The following is a 12,103-nucleotide window of genomic DNA, read 5'->3' as shown; positions in this document are numbered from 1 at the left end:
TGGCACGTCTTGTAAATTAGCCTGCCTCCTCCTACACAGAAAAACAGCAAAATAGCCTCATACTAGCTTATCCTGATGTGATTTTGTGTAAATCATAAATCGATTTTAATAATATTAATAATAATATCTTAGATTTGGATAGCGCCTTTCTCAAACCCATGGACGATTTTGTGTCAAATGTAAGGATAATGGGTGATAGAACGCACATATCTAAAAAACAAAAAACAAAAAACATGATAAGTTAGTGCAAGTTTGTGTTCCAGTAATGTTTTGTTAATTTTTTTGCAATTTGATCCAGTTGCTGAAGCAAATAGCCAAAGACAAATCATATTAACTGAATATGATATCAGCTTATAGTTGATTTTCCAACGGCATTGAAGAAACATGTTCTAAGTAAACCCCTTCCATATTTATACTAATAACGGTCAGGTTTCGCAGCGTTATTTTTTGGGCAAGACAAGGTTTGCTCCCCATAGGAGAAGCAGAGGTGGTCGCTTTAAAGGTTCTCCATGTCCCAATTAATGACACACAAGGGGGCTGCGTTCGTAAATTCGCTCTGGAAATTTGATCAGCACTCATGGAATGGCCTCTTGTCCAATCAAATGACTTGGTCCCTTTATGGCGTTGAACCCAGTGTGCGCTCCGGCGCGCTCAGAGCGCGTTTACGAACCCCACCCCAAGCCCCGCCTGTAGGCAGAGACACATGAGTCATCCAGGCTGATGGTCCTGCCCAGAAGTTGAGGAAAACTTTTTTACAACAGTGAGAGAGCAGTGATTTGCAATGCGTTTTTTTCTTTTGCGCTCTTGGTTGGATACAGTTGTTGTACAGATTTAACCGGTTGGTTGTTTGGATTTATCCAGGTAAAGGTGTGAACTTGTGTCTCTGTTTTTTCTCTTTTGGAAAGTTACGGACACAGTTTGGTAGATATGCGCGTTGTTAAGTTTCCCAGTGAGTCCTTTGGAAACTGCAGACAGAAGTGTCCACTTTCAGCAGACTCGGACAGCTAACAGGCTCCTGCTGGAGAAACAACTCCAAACTTCATCCAAACTTCATTTTCTGCAGTTTTTATTTTGTTTTACTTTTACGCAGTGACTTGGATTAACTTTGGATGATTGCTATCGAGATTTCCAGTTCGGTGGACCCACTCTTTTCAACTTTGGATTGATTCTGACCTGTTGTTATTATTATTATTATTATTATATATTTTTCTTTTTTCTTGGGCATATTATTTAATATTCTTTTTGGGATTAAAAAAAAAAAAATGGATCCGAGCCAGCACAACAACCCCCCAGCCGGCCACCAGATCGTCCATGTACGGGGCGACTCAGAGACCGACCTGGAGGCGCTTTTCAACGCTGTTATGAACCCGAAAAACACCATCCTCCCCCCCTCCGTACCCATGAGGATGAGGAAGCTGCCAGACTCCTTCTTTAAACCGCCTGAACCCAAATCTCACTCCAGACAAGTAAGACCACCATCCCTCTCCACCCCCAACTGACTATGTCCCGACTACATTTCCCAACTTTTTCCCCAGACCAGGCCTGTGTGTGATTGTGTAGGCCTCCACAGGCCCGTGTGTCTACCCTAAGGTGCATATCACAGTCAGGCCTACAGGGATAGTAGAGATCCCAAAAACTAAAGATGTTTGTCAGAGAACAGAGTTTGAGTCAATCGAGATAAAAACAGCATTGGTGTTGTTGAATAACTTCTCACCGCTTCAGCCAAAGTTGCATTGGTTTGTTTGGCCTACTGTTCATGCAATGATCAGAAATGTTCAGAAATGTTTCACAACACATCATTTAAAGCTAGAGCCTAAAGTTGGAGGCCTATTTTGCAGTGTTTGTGCAGGTCTACCCTTACAGAAACAACTAACTACGTTTAGTAGTCTACTTCATTGAACTAGGCCTATATCTACACAAGTTCTTCATTTTTGCTTGGAGCCCTAGGGCTCCTCATTAAAAGTTCAACTTTCATTCTCGGTAATGTAATGTAATGCAATGCGTATTGTTATACAATGTAGCCACTTCATAGGAGTGAGTTGAATAAAGTGTGTGGTTGAAGCTCGTATTTTTCGCCTTTAGTTTCAGATGTTTCGTGAGTGTAGTAAACCCGGTGGCACGACTTCCATACTTGTTGTTTTCAGAGATTCGCTGCAGACTTGTTCCCTTTCCACCCCTGCCCCTGTAGTCTGACTGCAAAACATAGGATCCTTTATGTCTGTTTCATAAAGGTAATGAACTAAACGCTTATTTACGACAAGCAACATATGACTCTCTATAGAAGACTGACATGTATTTGTAACCTAGGCCTAATTGTCTTTGAAGTGGGAACTTCCACTTTCATTCTTTTATTAGTTTTCCCACTATTGTTCAGTCAGTCAGTCAGTCAGTCAGAGAGCTGGCGTTGATGATCAGATGAGAGTCTGACTAATGCTCTTTAGTGAATCACTTCCCTGACTCCTCTCTCTCCTGTCCTATCCTCTGTCTCTCCCCCCCCTGCCCAGGCCAGCACAGACGCAGGCACGGCTGGTGCTCTCACCCCCCAGCATGTCCGCGCCCACTCCTCCCCTGCCTCCCTTCAGCTGGGGGGGGCGGTGTCCCCAGGGGCCCTGTCTGGCATGGTCCCCGCCGGCCCCCCCCCCCAGCACCTCCGCCAGTCCTCCTACGAGATCCCAGATGACATGCCGCTGCCCCCGGGGTGGGAGATGGCCAAGACTCCCTCAGGACAGCGCTACTTCCTCAAGTAAGTCTGCTTGTCACCGCCTAACCTACTTGTCTGCTTTACATTTATTCATAGATAGATATAGATAGATAGATGGGTAGGTAGGTAGGTGGGTGGGTGGGTAGGTAGATAGATATGTAGATAGGTAGGTAGGTAGGTGGGTGGGTGGGTGGGTAGGTAGGTCGGTAGGGTAGGTAGGTAGGTGGGTAGGGTAGGGTAGGGTAGGTTGGTAGGGTAGGTAGATAGGTAGGTAGATAGATAGGTGGGTAGGGTAGGGTGGGTAGGTCGATAGGGTAGGTAGGTGGGTAGGTAGGTGGGTAGATAGATAGGTGGGTAGGGTAGGGTGGGTAGGTCGATAGGGTAGGTAGGTGGGTAGGTGGGTAGGGTAGGTAGGGTAGGGTGGGGTGGGTAGGTAGGGTAGGTAGATGGATAGGTAGGTGGGTAGGGTAGGTAGGTAGATAGGTAGGTGGGTAGGTGGGTAAGGTAGATAGATAGGTAGGTGGGTAGGGTAGGTAGATAGATAGATACTGTAGGTAGATAGATGTAGGTAGGTAGGGTAGATAGGTAGGTAGATATAGGTAGGTAGGTAGGTAGATAGTGTTCTATGTGACAGTGTGGTCGTCACTACTTAGCGCTTATGTCCTTTTTTAGCTGAGGTTGGAACTTTTTTCATGTTTTTTCTGTATTTTGATAGCTAATGTTCACCCAGTAATGGACACTTTCCTTTACCCATATACGGTAATGTCTTCATCAAGTGGGTTTGTAACCAATATAGGCTAACTATGTAGCCAATGTAACATCGTTTTACTACATTATTATATTTAACAATATGTTATTTTTCCATATCAAATCATTACTGGGTAGATGTTAGGTTACCTACTTTAATTGTTTACAATTAAAAAGGTCGAAAGTAAACCTTTCTAACCACAGTCTCTCAAGCCGGTAGACTGGCGGGATTGACTGGGCATGTTGCTAAACTTTTTTTTTTTTTTTTTTTAAATTTGTTTTTCAGATTTTTTTTATCCCTTTTTCACCCAATTTGGTAGCCAATTTAACCCAACGTAGCATCCAATTATCCCCTGCCTATTGCATAGGATCCGCCGCACGACCCCGTGTCCGGCAGTCCCAGGGGAGGCCGCCAGGCAGACTAGGCTGACTGGCTCCTCGAGCCCAGTACCGTTATTCCGGCGCCCAGGGGGCGGTGTTGCGCGACGGATCCTAGTCCAGAAATACTCCTATACCGCCCTCGGAAGCGGCCGGCCAATATGCCGCTTCCCGTGTGCCTCGGCCATATCTGGATCTGGCGAGCCGGGATACGAACCCCGGCCCCGGTGGGCAGCATGCACTAGCGGCCAGTGCGTAGACCGCTACACCACCGCGGGGCTGCTAAACTTTCTTTATGCAGGGTTCCCGCACTGGTCTTAAAAAGCCTTAAAGCGTAAAATCCAGCAATCCAATTTACAAGGCCTAAAAAGGTCTCAAATGTCAGTTATTCGGTCTAAAAATGAGGTGCTAGGTCTTAAAAATGAGATCCTGCAAGGAAATCAGTCCGACCACATCTATTTACGCGGATATTAATTAAGCTGGAACCCCAGAAAAGCCAATTCGCTTCCTTTTTTGTCTGTATGGCAGTGAAATCCCTAATTTCATCACCTCAAGGATGACAAAAAGCTATGTTATGGTGTCGCGAATAGGTCTAACATTATATTTAAAGAGGTCTAAAAAGGTGTAAAAAGGTCTTAAATTTGACTTGTTGAAAGTGAAACTTGTAGGAACCCTGTTTATTGATGGTTCATGTTGAGTGGTTCATTCCTGGGTTATGCAGCTCGCTGTAACGTTTACCAATGCTTCAGTATCCTACAGCATTATGTCGACTCATGCTGTATTTCTGTTAGAAGTTGGACGCCATTACATTTTTGAATGAGTTCCTGAGCTAGCTTTGTACAATTGTTAGCAACTCTACTAAGTTATAGAACAGGTTGTTTCTCTAGCTGAAACAATTCAACACCGTGCTAGTTCAAACAACTTTTCCCACTTCAGTTATCAGTTTTGCCGCATTTGTTTTTCCACAGCACTTTTCACTGTGTGCACTGCTAGTGACTGCTAGTAAAAAAACACCAGAAAACTTTTTTTTTTTTTTTAACTATACGGCCTCTTTAATCAAACCTGTCTACTAGTCTGATGTCCAAGTGTCAGTTGCTTTGCTCAGTTGCTTTGGCTTAAAGCTGCACGCTGAAGGAAACTGCCAACGGTCAGCAGAGGTAATAGACTAGACAAGAGTGGTCTGCCACTGGAACTCATAGCTGCAACGGCAATACACAAATTGCAGCCAGGCCATTATCTCCTCTGACCTCTGCTGCCATTAACCCTGCAGAGACGGTCTGTTCCTGGGGCTCAGGTTACAGGACACAATGGTCCTCTCTAACCCCCCCTGGTCCTCTCCCCCCCCCCCCCCCCCCCCGCCGACTGGTCCTCTCCCCCCCTGGTCCTCTGTCCCCCCCCCCCCCCGGCCAGACTGGTCCCCTGTACCCCCCCTGGTCCTCTGTCCCCCCCCTGAGTGGTCCTCTGTCCCCCCCCGAGTGGTCCTCTGTACCCCCCCCTCCCCCTGAGTGGTCCTCTGTACCCCCCCCCCCCCCCCCCCCCCGGCTGGGACCAGGTAGATAAACTAGTATGTAGTGGTTGTACCAGGTAGATAAACTAGTATGTAGTGGTTGTACCAGGTAGATAAACTAGTATTTAAGGACGCTTTACAGGTTTTACAGACAGAACAGAAACAGAGGAAAACAAGGAAAACAAAAGGACAGCGACAGTGACAACTAGACTAGGGGGAAAAGGCCTTGGTGAACAGATGAGTTTTGAGGGCTGATTTGAAGGTGACCAAGGTGGGGGCGTTGAAGGTGTCCAGGGTGGGGGCATTGAAGGTGTCCAGGGTGGGGGCATTGAAGGTGTCCAGGGTGGGGGCATTGAAGGTGTCCAGGGTGGGGGCATTGAAGGTGTCCAGGGTGGGGGCGTCGAAGGTGTCCAGGGTGGGGGCGTCGAAGGTGTCCAGGGTGGGGGCGTCGAAGGTGTCCAGGGTGGGGGCGTCGAAGGTGTCCAGGGTGGGGGCGTCGAAGGTGTCCAGGGTAGGGGCATCGAAGGTGTCCAGGGTTGGGCCGTTGAAGGTGTCCAGGGTGGGGGTGTTGAAGGAGTCCAGGGTGGGGGCATTGAAGGTGTCCAGGGTGGGGGCGTTGAAGGTGTCCAGGGTGGGGCCGTTGAAGGTGTCCAGGGTGGGGCCGTTGAAGGTGTCCAGAGTGGGGGCGTTGAAGGTGTCCAGGGGGGGGGGCGTTGAAGGTGTCCAGGGTGGGGGTGTTGAAGGTGTCCAGGGTGGGAGCGTTGAAGGATTCCAGGGTGGGGGCGTTGAAGGTGTCCAGGGGGGGGGGGTGGGGCGTTGAAGGTGTCCAGGGTGGGGGCGTTGAAGGTGTCCAGGGGGTGGGGGCGTTGAAGGTGTCCAGGGGGGGGGGGGGCGTTGAAGGTGTCCAGGGTGGGGGCGTTGAAGGTGTCCAGGGTGGGGGCGTTGAAGGTGTCCAGGGTAGGGGCCTTGAAGGTGTCCGGGGGCGGGGGGGGGGGGCGTTGCGGATCACTGTGGGGAGAGGTACAACAGAAGCTGTAATTTTTTAAAGTGGCAATGTTTTTGTTGGGGAATCATTTTGAGTACTTACATAGAGTACATATATGTTTCCATAGTTAATAAATAAAATTGCTAGCTATAATGTTATGTTCATATGTTCAATTACACAGCAAAGTTCTCCAGTCGTAGCCTTTTCTTTGTTACAGTATGCGCTTCCGTACTTTACCGAACAGGAAAAAGTTTTAGTCCATTGACACCACAAACCCTAGCCCAACACAAGGGTGTTAAATGTCTAGTTTAGTTTTAGTTAGAGTTAGGTCATGTTCTCACATGAAAATCCGAATCATGACCAGGAGCAAGTAGATGAGATTGGAATGGAATGGAATGGAATGGAATGGAATGGACTTTATTTGTCATTGCTACAGTACAGGTACCAAACAACGAAATTTAGGAGTTTAGGAGATTGCAACATTGTTGCATAAATAATTTCTCTGATTTGCGTTCTCACAGCCCTTCATGTAAACGAAGTAACATACGCAATCGAAGCAACAGACGTGGTAGTTGATTGGTCAGAAAAATAGAAAATTGCCCGTTCATCCCGCTCTTATCCAGATCAACACGCATGCGCTGTTGTTTTCCTATGGACAGCCTCGACGCGCCGTTTCTAATCGGAGCGAAAGCACCCTTTTCAAGCGGAGCATGCGTTGGTTGTTTGCTCCGGGAGCGACTTCGAATGCGCGTTCTCACAGCTCCAAACGACGCAGAGCAAAGCGAATTTTATCCTAAACTCCCGATTCCAAATGAAGCAAATGTTCTAGTGAGAACACATCCTCAGTTAGAGTTAGTTAGTTTGGTCTTTTAGTTGTGAAAATTGTTTTGGATCTTATTTTTGCACAAATGAAGTCACTTTTCTGAAATGCGTGACTTTCTGACCGGCTTCGTCTGGACAAACATGATGACCCGCAAATTGACTGGGATAAAAAGAAAGCTTTCAGAACCAGATGTTTGAACGTAGCACATCTGGAGAACATCTGGGTCATTTGGGGCAGTTTTCCCTGAAATTGTACTGGGAGGAGGTTGGGGGGAGGAGAGAGAGAGAGAGAAAGCTACTCACTCAGAAAGCACTCCCAGACTATGAGGATGTTTGATTTAACTGCAGAGAGAAAGTATCAGTTCATAGAACCATAGAAAATAGTTTGTTCCTGGTTCATGAAAAGGTAAAACAAAGAATTGAAGTCCGCTGTGAAAATGTTACAATGTGCATTTTTGGGGGGGACTTCTTAGATATGAACACACACACACACACACACACACACACACACACACACACACACACACACACCAAGCACTTGAATGCACACACAAGAGCCATACAGTCTGAACCTTGCCTGCTCCGTCCCTCATCCCTCTTTTGTCTGAAGCAGTGAGGAGATTGATTAGAGATTTATTATTATTCTTTCTGTTTGTTGATAACTTCAACAATGTTTGTGGTCAGCTCTCCCACAGGAAGTTGATGTGGTTGGTCAACAACTTCCTCAATTTCACTTTAGTCTTGATGACTTCCTCCGTGATATTGAGGATCTTAGTCCTGCACATAATGTTTCTGTTGTCTGGGATTGTCAAAATGGAGACATTTAGTTAATACTGGAATTATACAGGCCTATTTGTTTGCTTGGGAAAGGGTATGAATATGTTAAAAGATGTGCATTATAATATAGGGCTGCAACAACGAATCGATGAAATCGATAAAAATCGATAATGAAATTCGTTGGCGACGAATGCCATTATCGATTCGTTTTTTTTTTTTTTTGTTGGTCGGGTTTTGTTTCCATAACAAACCTACTTCCTGTTGACGCACGCCACGCTGTCTTGCGGCCGGTGTAGGCATCGCGAATCATAGCGAATCATAGCGCTACCTATCGCCGGAAAGGGCAGAACCTATGACCGGAACCGGAAAAGTGGGAAAATCCGGTACCTACACCGGCGCGGCGGCTACATTTAAATCATGCTACTCAAAAGCCTTGAGAGTGAAGCTGTCTGCTGTCTGGACATGCTAGTAGTTAGCTTGCTGCTGCCGCTAGCTGACTGTCACTACGCTGCTCGTCCAGCTGTAGTCTGCGTAGCTGTGCTGAGAACCAGAGCAGTAACTATGTTTCTATAGAGGAGGGTTACACTAACTATGTTTCTATAGAGGAGGGTTACACTAACTATGTTTCTATAGAGGAGGGTTACAGCTAACTTCCTATTGTTTTATTATATAAGTCCTGCTGGGCTCAGCCCTTCCATGGTCTCCTGCTCTCCATGCAAATGCGTTAGTGTGAGTTCTGGCGAAGCATCAGCTAAATGACTGTAATGTTATGCGATAGCCAGTGAGTGTTTGCTCGCATTCATGAATTCAATATTGCATGACAAGTGTATTTAGCTAGCTGGCTAACGTCAGTGGTAGAGCAGAGGTGATAAGCTAAAGGCTAGCTAGTGGTAGCCTACCAAGCTACCCGTGAGTTAGAGTGAGGCACTGACTGTCGCCTAGCCTATTGTATGGAGTGAGAGGACACATTGCATTGTTTTGGAGCATATCTGTTATATAAAAACATTAGTGTCTTGTCTGTAGCCTATATTGCACTTTGGGTTACTGACCTTTACATTAAGCAAAGTTATTACCTAAAACAATGCATGTATTGAGCTAGAGTTCAACTACTTTATTGAAACAATCTACCGCCATAGTCCATGGCCTGTTGTTAAACCTATTTGATGTAGCAAAGCCTTTTTTATTTATATTATTTTTTATTTGTTATTAATACTTATTCATTTTGCACATGTATATGTATAGGCCTGGCTGATTTAGAAAACATAAAATAAAATTAGCAAAATAAATCTTTTTCCCCCGCTTTTTTTTCTATTTTTTATTAATACTTATTCATTTTTCACATGTATATGTATAGGCCTGGCTGATTTAGAAAACATAAAATAAAATTTGCAAAATAAATCTTTTTTCCCCGCTTTTTTTCTCTATCCAATCGAACAAATAATCGGCAGATTAATCGATTATCAAAATAATCGTTAGTTGCAGCCCTATTATAATATCTGCATTATTAAGAGTGCTTGATCGAAGTGAGTGCACACTCAGGCTGAATGTCATTAAGTAATAAGGACTGTCGTGAGCTTGTGTCTAAGTGTGCCCCCCCCCAGAAAACATCCTCTCTCTCGGCCGCAGATCAAACTGCAGACACTTCATCTGAGGTTGGAAGTGACCACGGTAGAGCCACGTCAGCTCGTTTAGAAACGGGGACAAACACCTTTTACCCACCTTCATTCATCTGCACCTCCTAGCACACACATCTAGTGTGTTCACCAGTTCAGTACGAGTGCGTGAGCTTAGAATGATAAGGTTCTATCTCCATTTAGGGTAGAGATATCGCGTGTCAAAGGTTTTACATTCCATTATGTTTTGTGAGATGGAACCTTTGTATTTTATGAATTACTAACTCAAAAATTTCAACATTTAAAAAGATAACACCACACAGGCATTAATAAACACCTAATGAACAACATTTTTACCAAAAACGGAGATAGAACCTTATAATTCTAACTTCACGAGTGGTTCAGGAAACCCTTTATCGGACCCCCGAGTTATGTGATCCAGCTGAACTCAAACAGCCTGGTGGTGACTCACATCACTGCGGTCGCTGATGTCCCACAGGCTGCGAAAGACAGTTTCCGTTTTAGCATGAATGGAGCCATGACGCCGATGCTGTTGCGCCGACGCTGGCTGCGTGTCAAGCGGAGTTAAACGGCAGCCATGTGGAGCTCCCTGGAACAGCGGCCAAGAGAAGAAGCTCTTCTCCTGCCTAGGGATGGGACGATTATCGTGTTTATCGTTAATCGCGATAAAAACACCCGCGATAACTTTATCGTGGAGAATTTTAATTAGTTGAATAATCGTCATAATCGTTTTTTTTTTTTTTTTTTTTTTTTTTTTTTTTTTATCAATTTAATCTAAGAACGGAGACCAAATCTTATAGAATGTCTTTATCTTACACTTAGACCTATGTCAGATATTCCATAGGAATCATATCAAAAATTACCTTGTGCCATCCAGCTATTGTAGGCGGTTTGCAGTCTATCCATTTCAGCAATATATTTTTCCTTGCACAAAAAGTGAGGATACACAGAAGTCTTTTGGAATGCATACTTTTAAGTTGTTTGTCTGGCAACCCAAACAATAGACACATGGGGTCCTTATCCAATGTAACATCTATAATAAGATTAATTTTATCCACTATACCTTTCCAGTAATCATCTATATATCTACAAGTCCAAACACAATGAACAAAGCTCCCAACCTCGGTAATACACTTTGTACACATTTCCGATTTGTTATGATCCATTTTATGTCTAAGTTGGGGAGTAATCTGCAAACGTTGTAGTAGTCTAAATTGCGTTTCCTTCGTCCTATTACAGATTGAGATGTCGTTTGCCGATTGCCATATTAGTGACCAAGTTGCTTCATCAGTATTAATGTTCAGGTCATTATTCCAGTCTTTGGGCGTAAATGCAGGTTTGCCTTTATCATATTTCGAAAGTGCTCTATACCCAAGCCCCAGAATGCCTCTCGTCTTTCCAGCAGAGACTATCTCCTCCAGCGGAGAGGGTTGGTGACAGAGGCCAGTGTCTTTTTGGCTATTTAAAAAACTTCGTATCTGAAGGTATCTGAAAAACTCATTTCGTGGTAGGTCATATTTCTTACATAATTGGTCAAATGAAAGTAGTATTTCCGTATCATATAAATGTCCGATAGTAACCATCCCTTTGCTGTCCCACCGCTTGAAACCCCTATCCGTGGCACCAGGGGAGAAGTCTATGTTGCCCCAAACTGGCGAGAGGGAGGATGTCATAATCGTATGTTATAAATAAATAGTAATATAATTGAGATTTCTCACATGAGCCGCGCGCGAATATCCTCACAGAAATTTGTCTCGCGCGATTGTTCAGCCTGCATGGGTAACGTGACTGTCAAGTCAGCCTTGTCAGTCAGTCACTAACGTATGCTAGCCTTCTCACTATGGCTGCATCGGCCCCGTGTCCATTGCCTCACCTTTCCAGGGTTGCACGCAGGCTTCTATGCATACCTGCAACTAGTGTTCCTTCAGAGAGAGTGTTTAGTGCCAGTGGGCACATACTCACACCTCTCCGAGCACAGCTAAAGGCAGAAAAAGTGAACATGTTGACATTTTTGCACTTTAACCTATCTTGAAGCTTTCAAGTCTCTAAGCCACAAGGCTAGCACTCAGTTTGATGACAGAAAAGTGTCAGTGTTCAAGTTTTGTTTGACAGTATTTTTTTCCTTTATTTATGCAGTGATACCTTATAATTTATCATTACCTTATTTAAGATTTTATTAAAGATTTTTATTTTTGTCAAGATGTTTTTAAAATGATGTTAATGTTATTAACATGATTCAATAAAAATACAACAAAATCTAAGTTAAAGTGATTACAGTGTGTTTTATTGGCATTCAAAAAAAAAAGTTTTTTTTTTTTTTTTTTTTTTAAATTCTCGCGATAATATCGTGGATCGCGATTATTTTGCCCACGATAATCGTGACATGACATTTTCTAATCGTCCCACCCCTACTCCTGCCCTCCCTCCCTCCCTCCCTCCCTGCCTTTGTCGCCGACGAGGCAGAGGAACAGTGGGCTTTATTCAGACAACAGGCCTGTGGGGGGGGGGGGGGGACTCATGTGAGCCGCCGTCCAAAAATAGACAAACTGAGC

General features: G+C 44.7%; 1 protein-coding gene across 2 annotated transcripts in view; it reads left to right on the top strand.

Moving 5' to 3' along the window:
• Positions 1 to 1,262: 1,262 nt before the first annotated feature.
• yap1 (Yes1 associated transcriptional regulator) overlaps positions 1,263 to 12,103 on the top strand; it is a gene marked incomplete at its 5' end in the record, with an annotated part of 49,070 nt that continues 38,229 nt past the window's right edge. For both annotated transcript variants that reach the window (XM_080535135.1, XM_080535134.1), the window contains 2 exons: positions 1,263 to 1,466; positions 2,505 to 2,743. In XM_080535135.1, the coding sequence (XP_080391261.1) occupies positions 1,263 to 1,466; positions 2,505 to 2,743 (443 nt within the window). The remainder of the gene's footprint in view (positions 1,467 to 2,504; positions 2,744 to 12,103) is intronic.

The sequence above is a fragment of the Nansenia antarctica genome (genome assembly GCF_963989245.1).
Source record: "Nansenia antarctica genome assembly, chromosome: 1".
Lineage (NCBI taxonomy): Eukaryota > Metazoa > Chordata > Actinopteri > Argentiniformes > Microstomatidae > Nansenia > Nansenia antarctica.
Note: the sequence above shows the minus strand (reverse complement) of the source record. Positions and strands in the feature narration are given on the sequence as shown.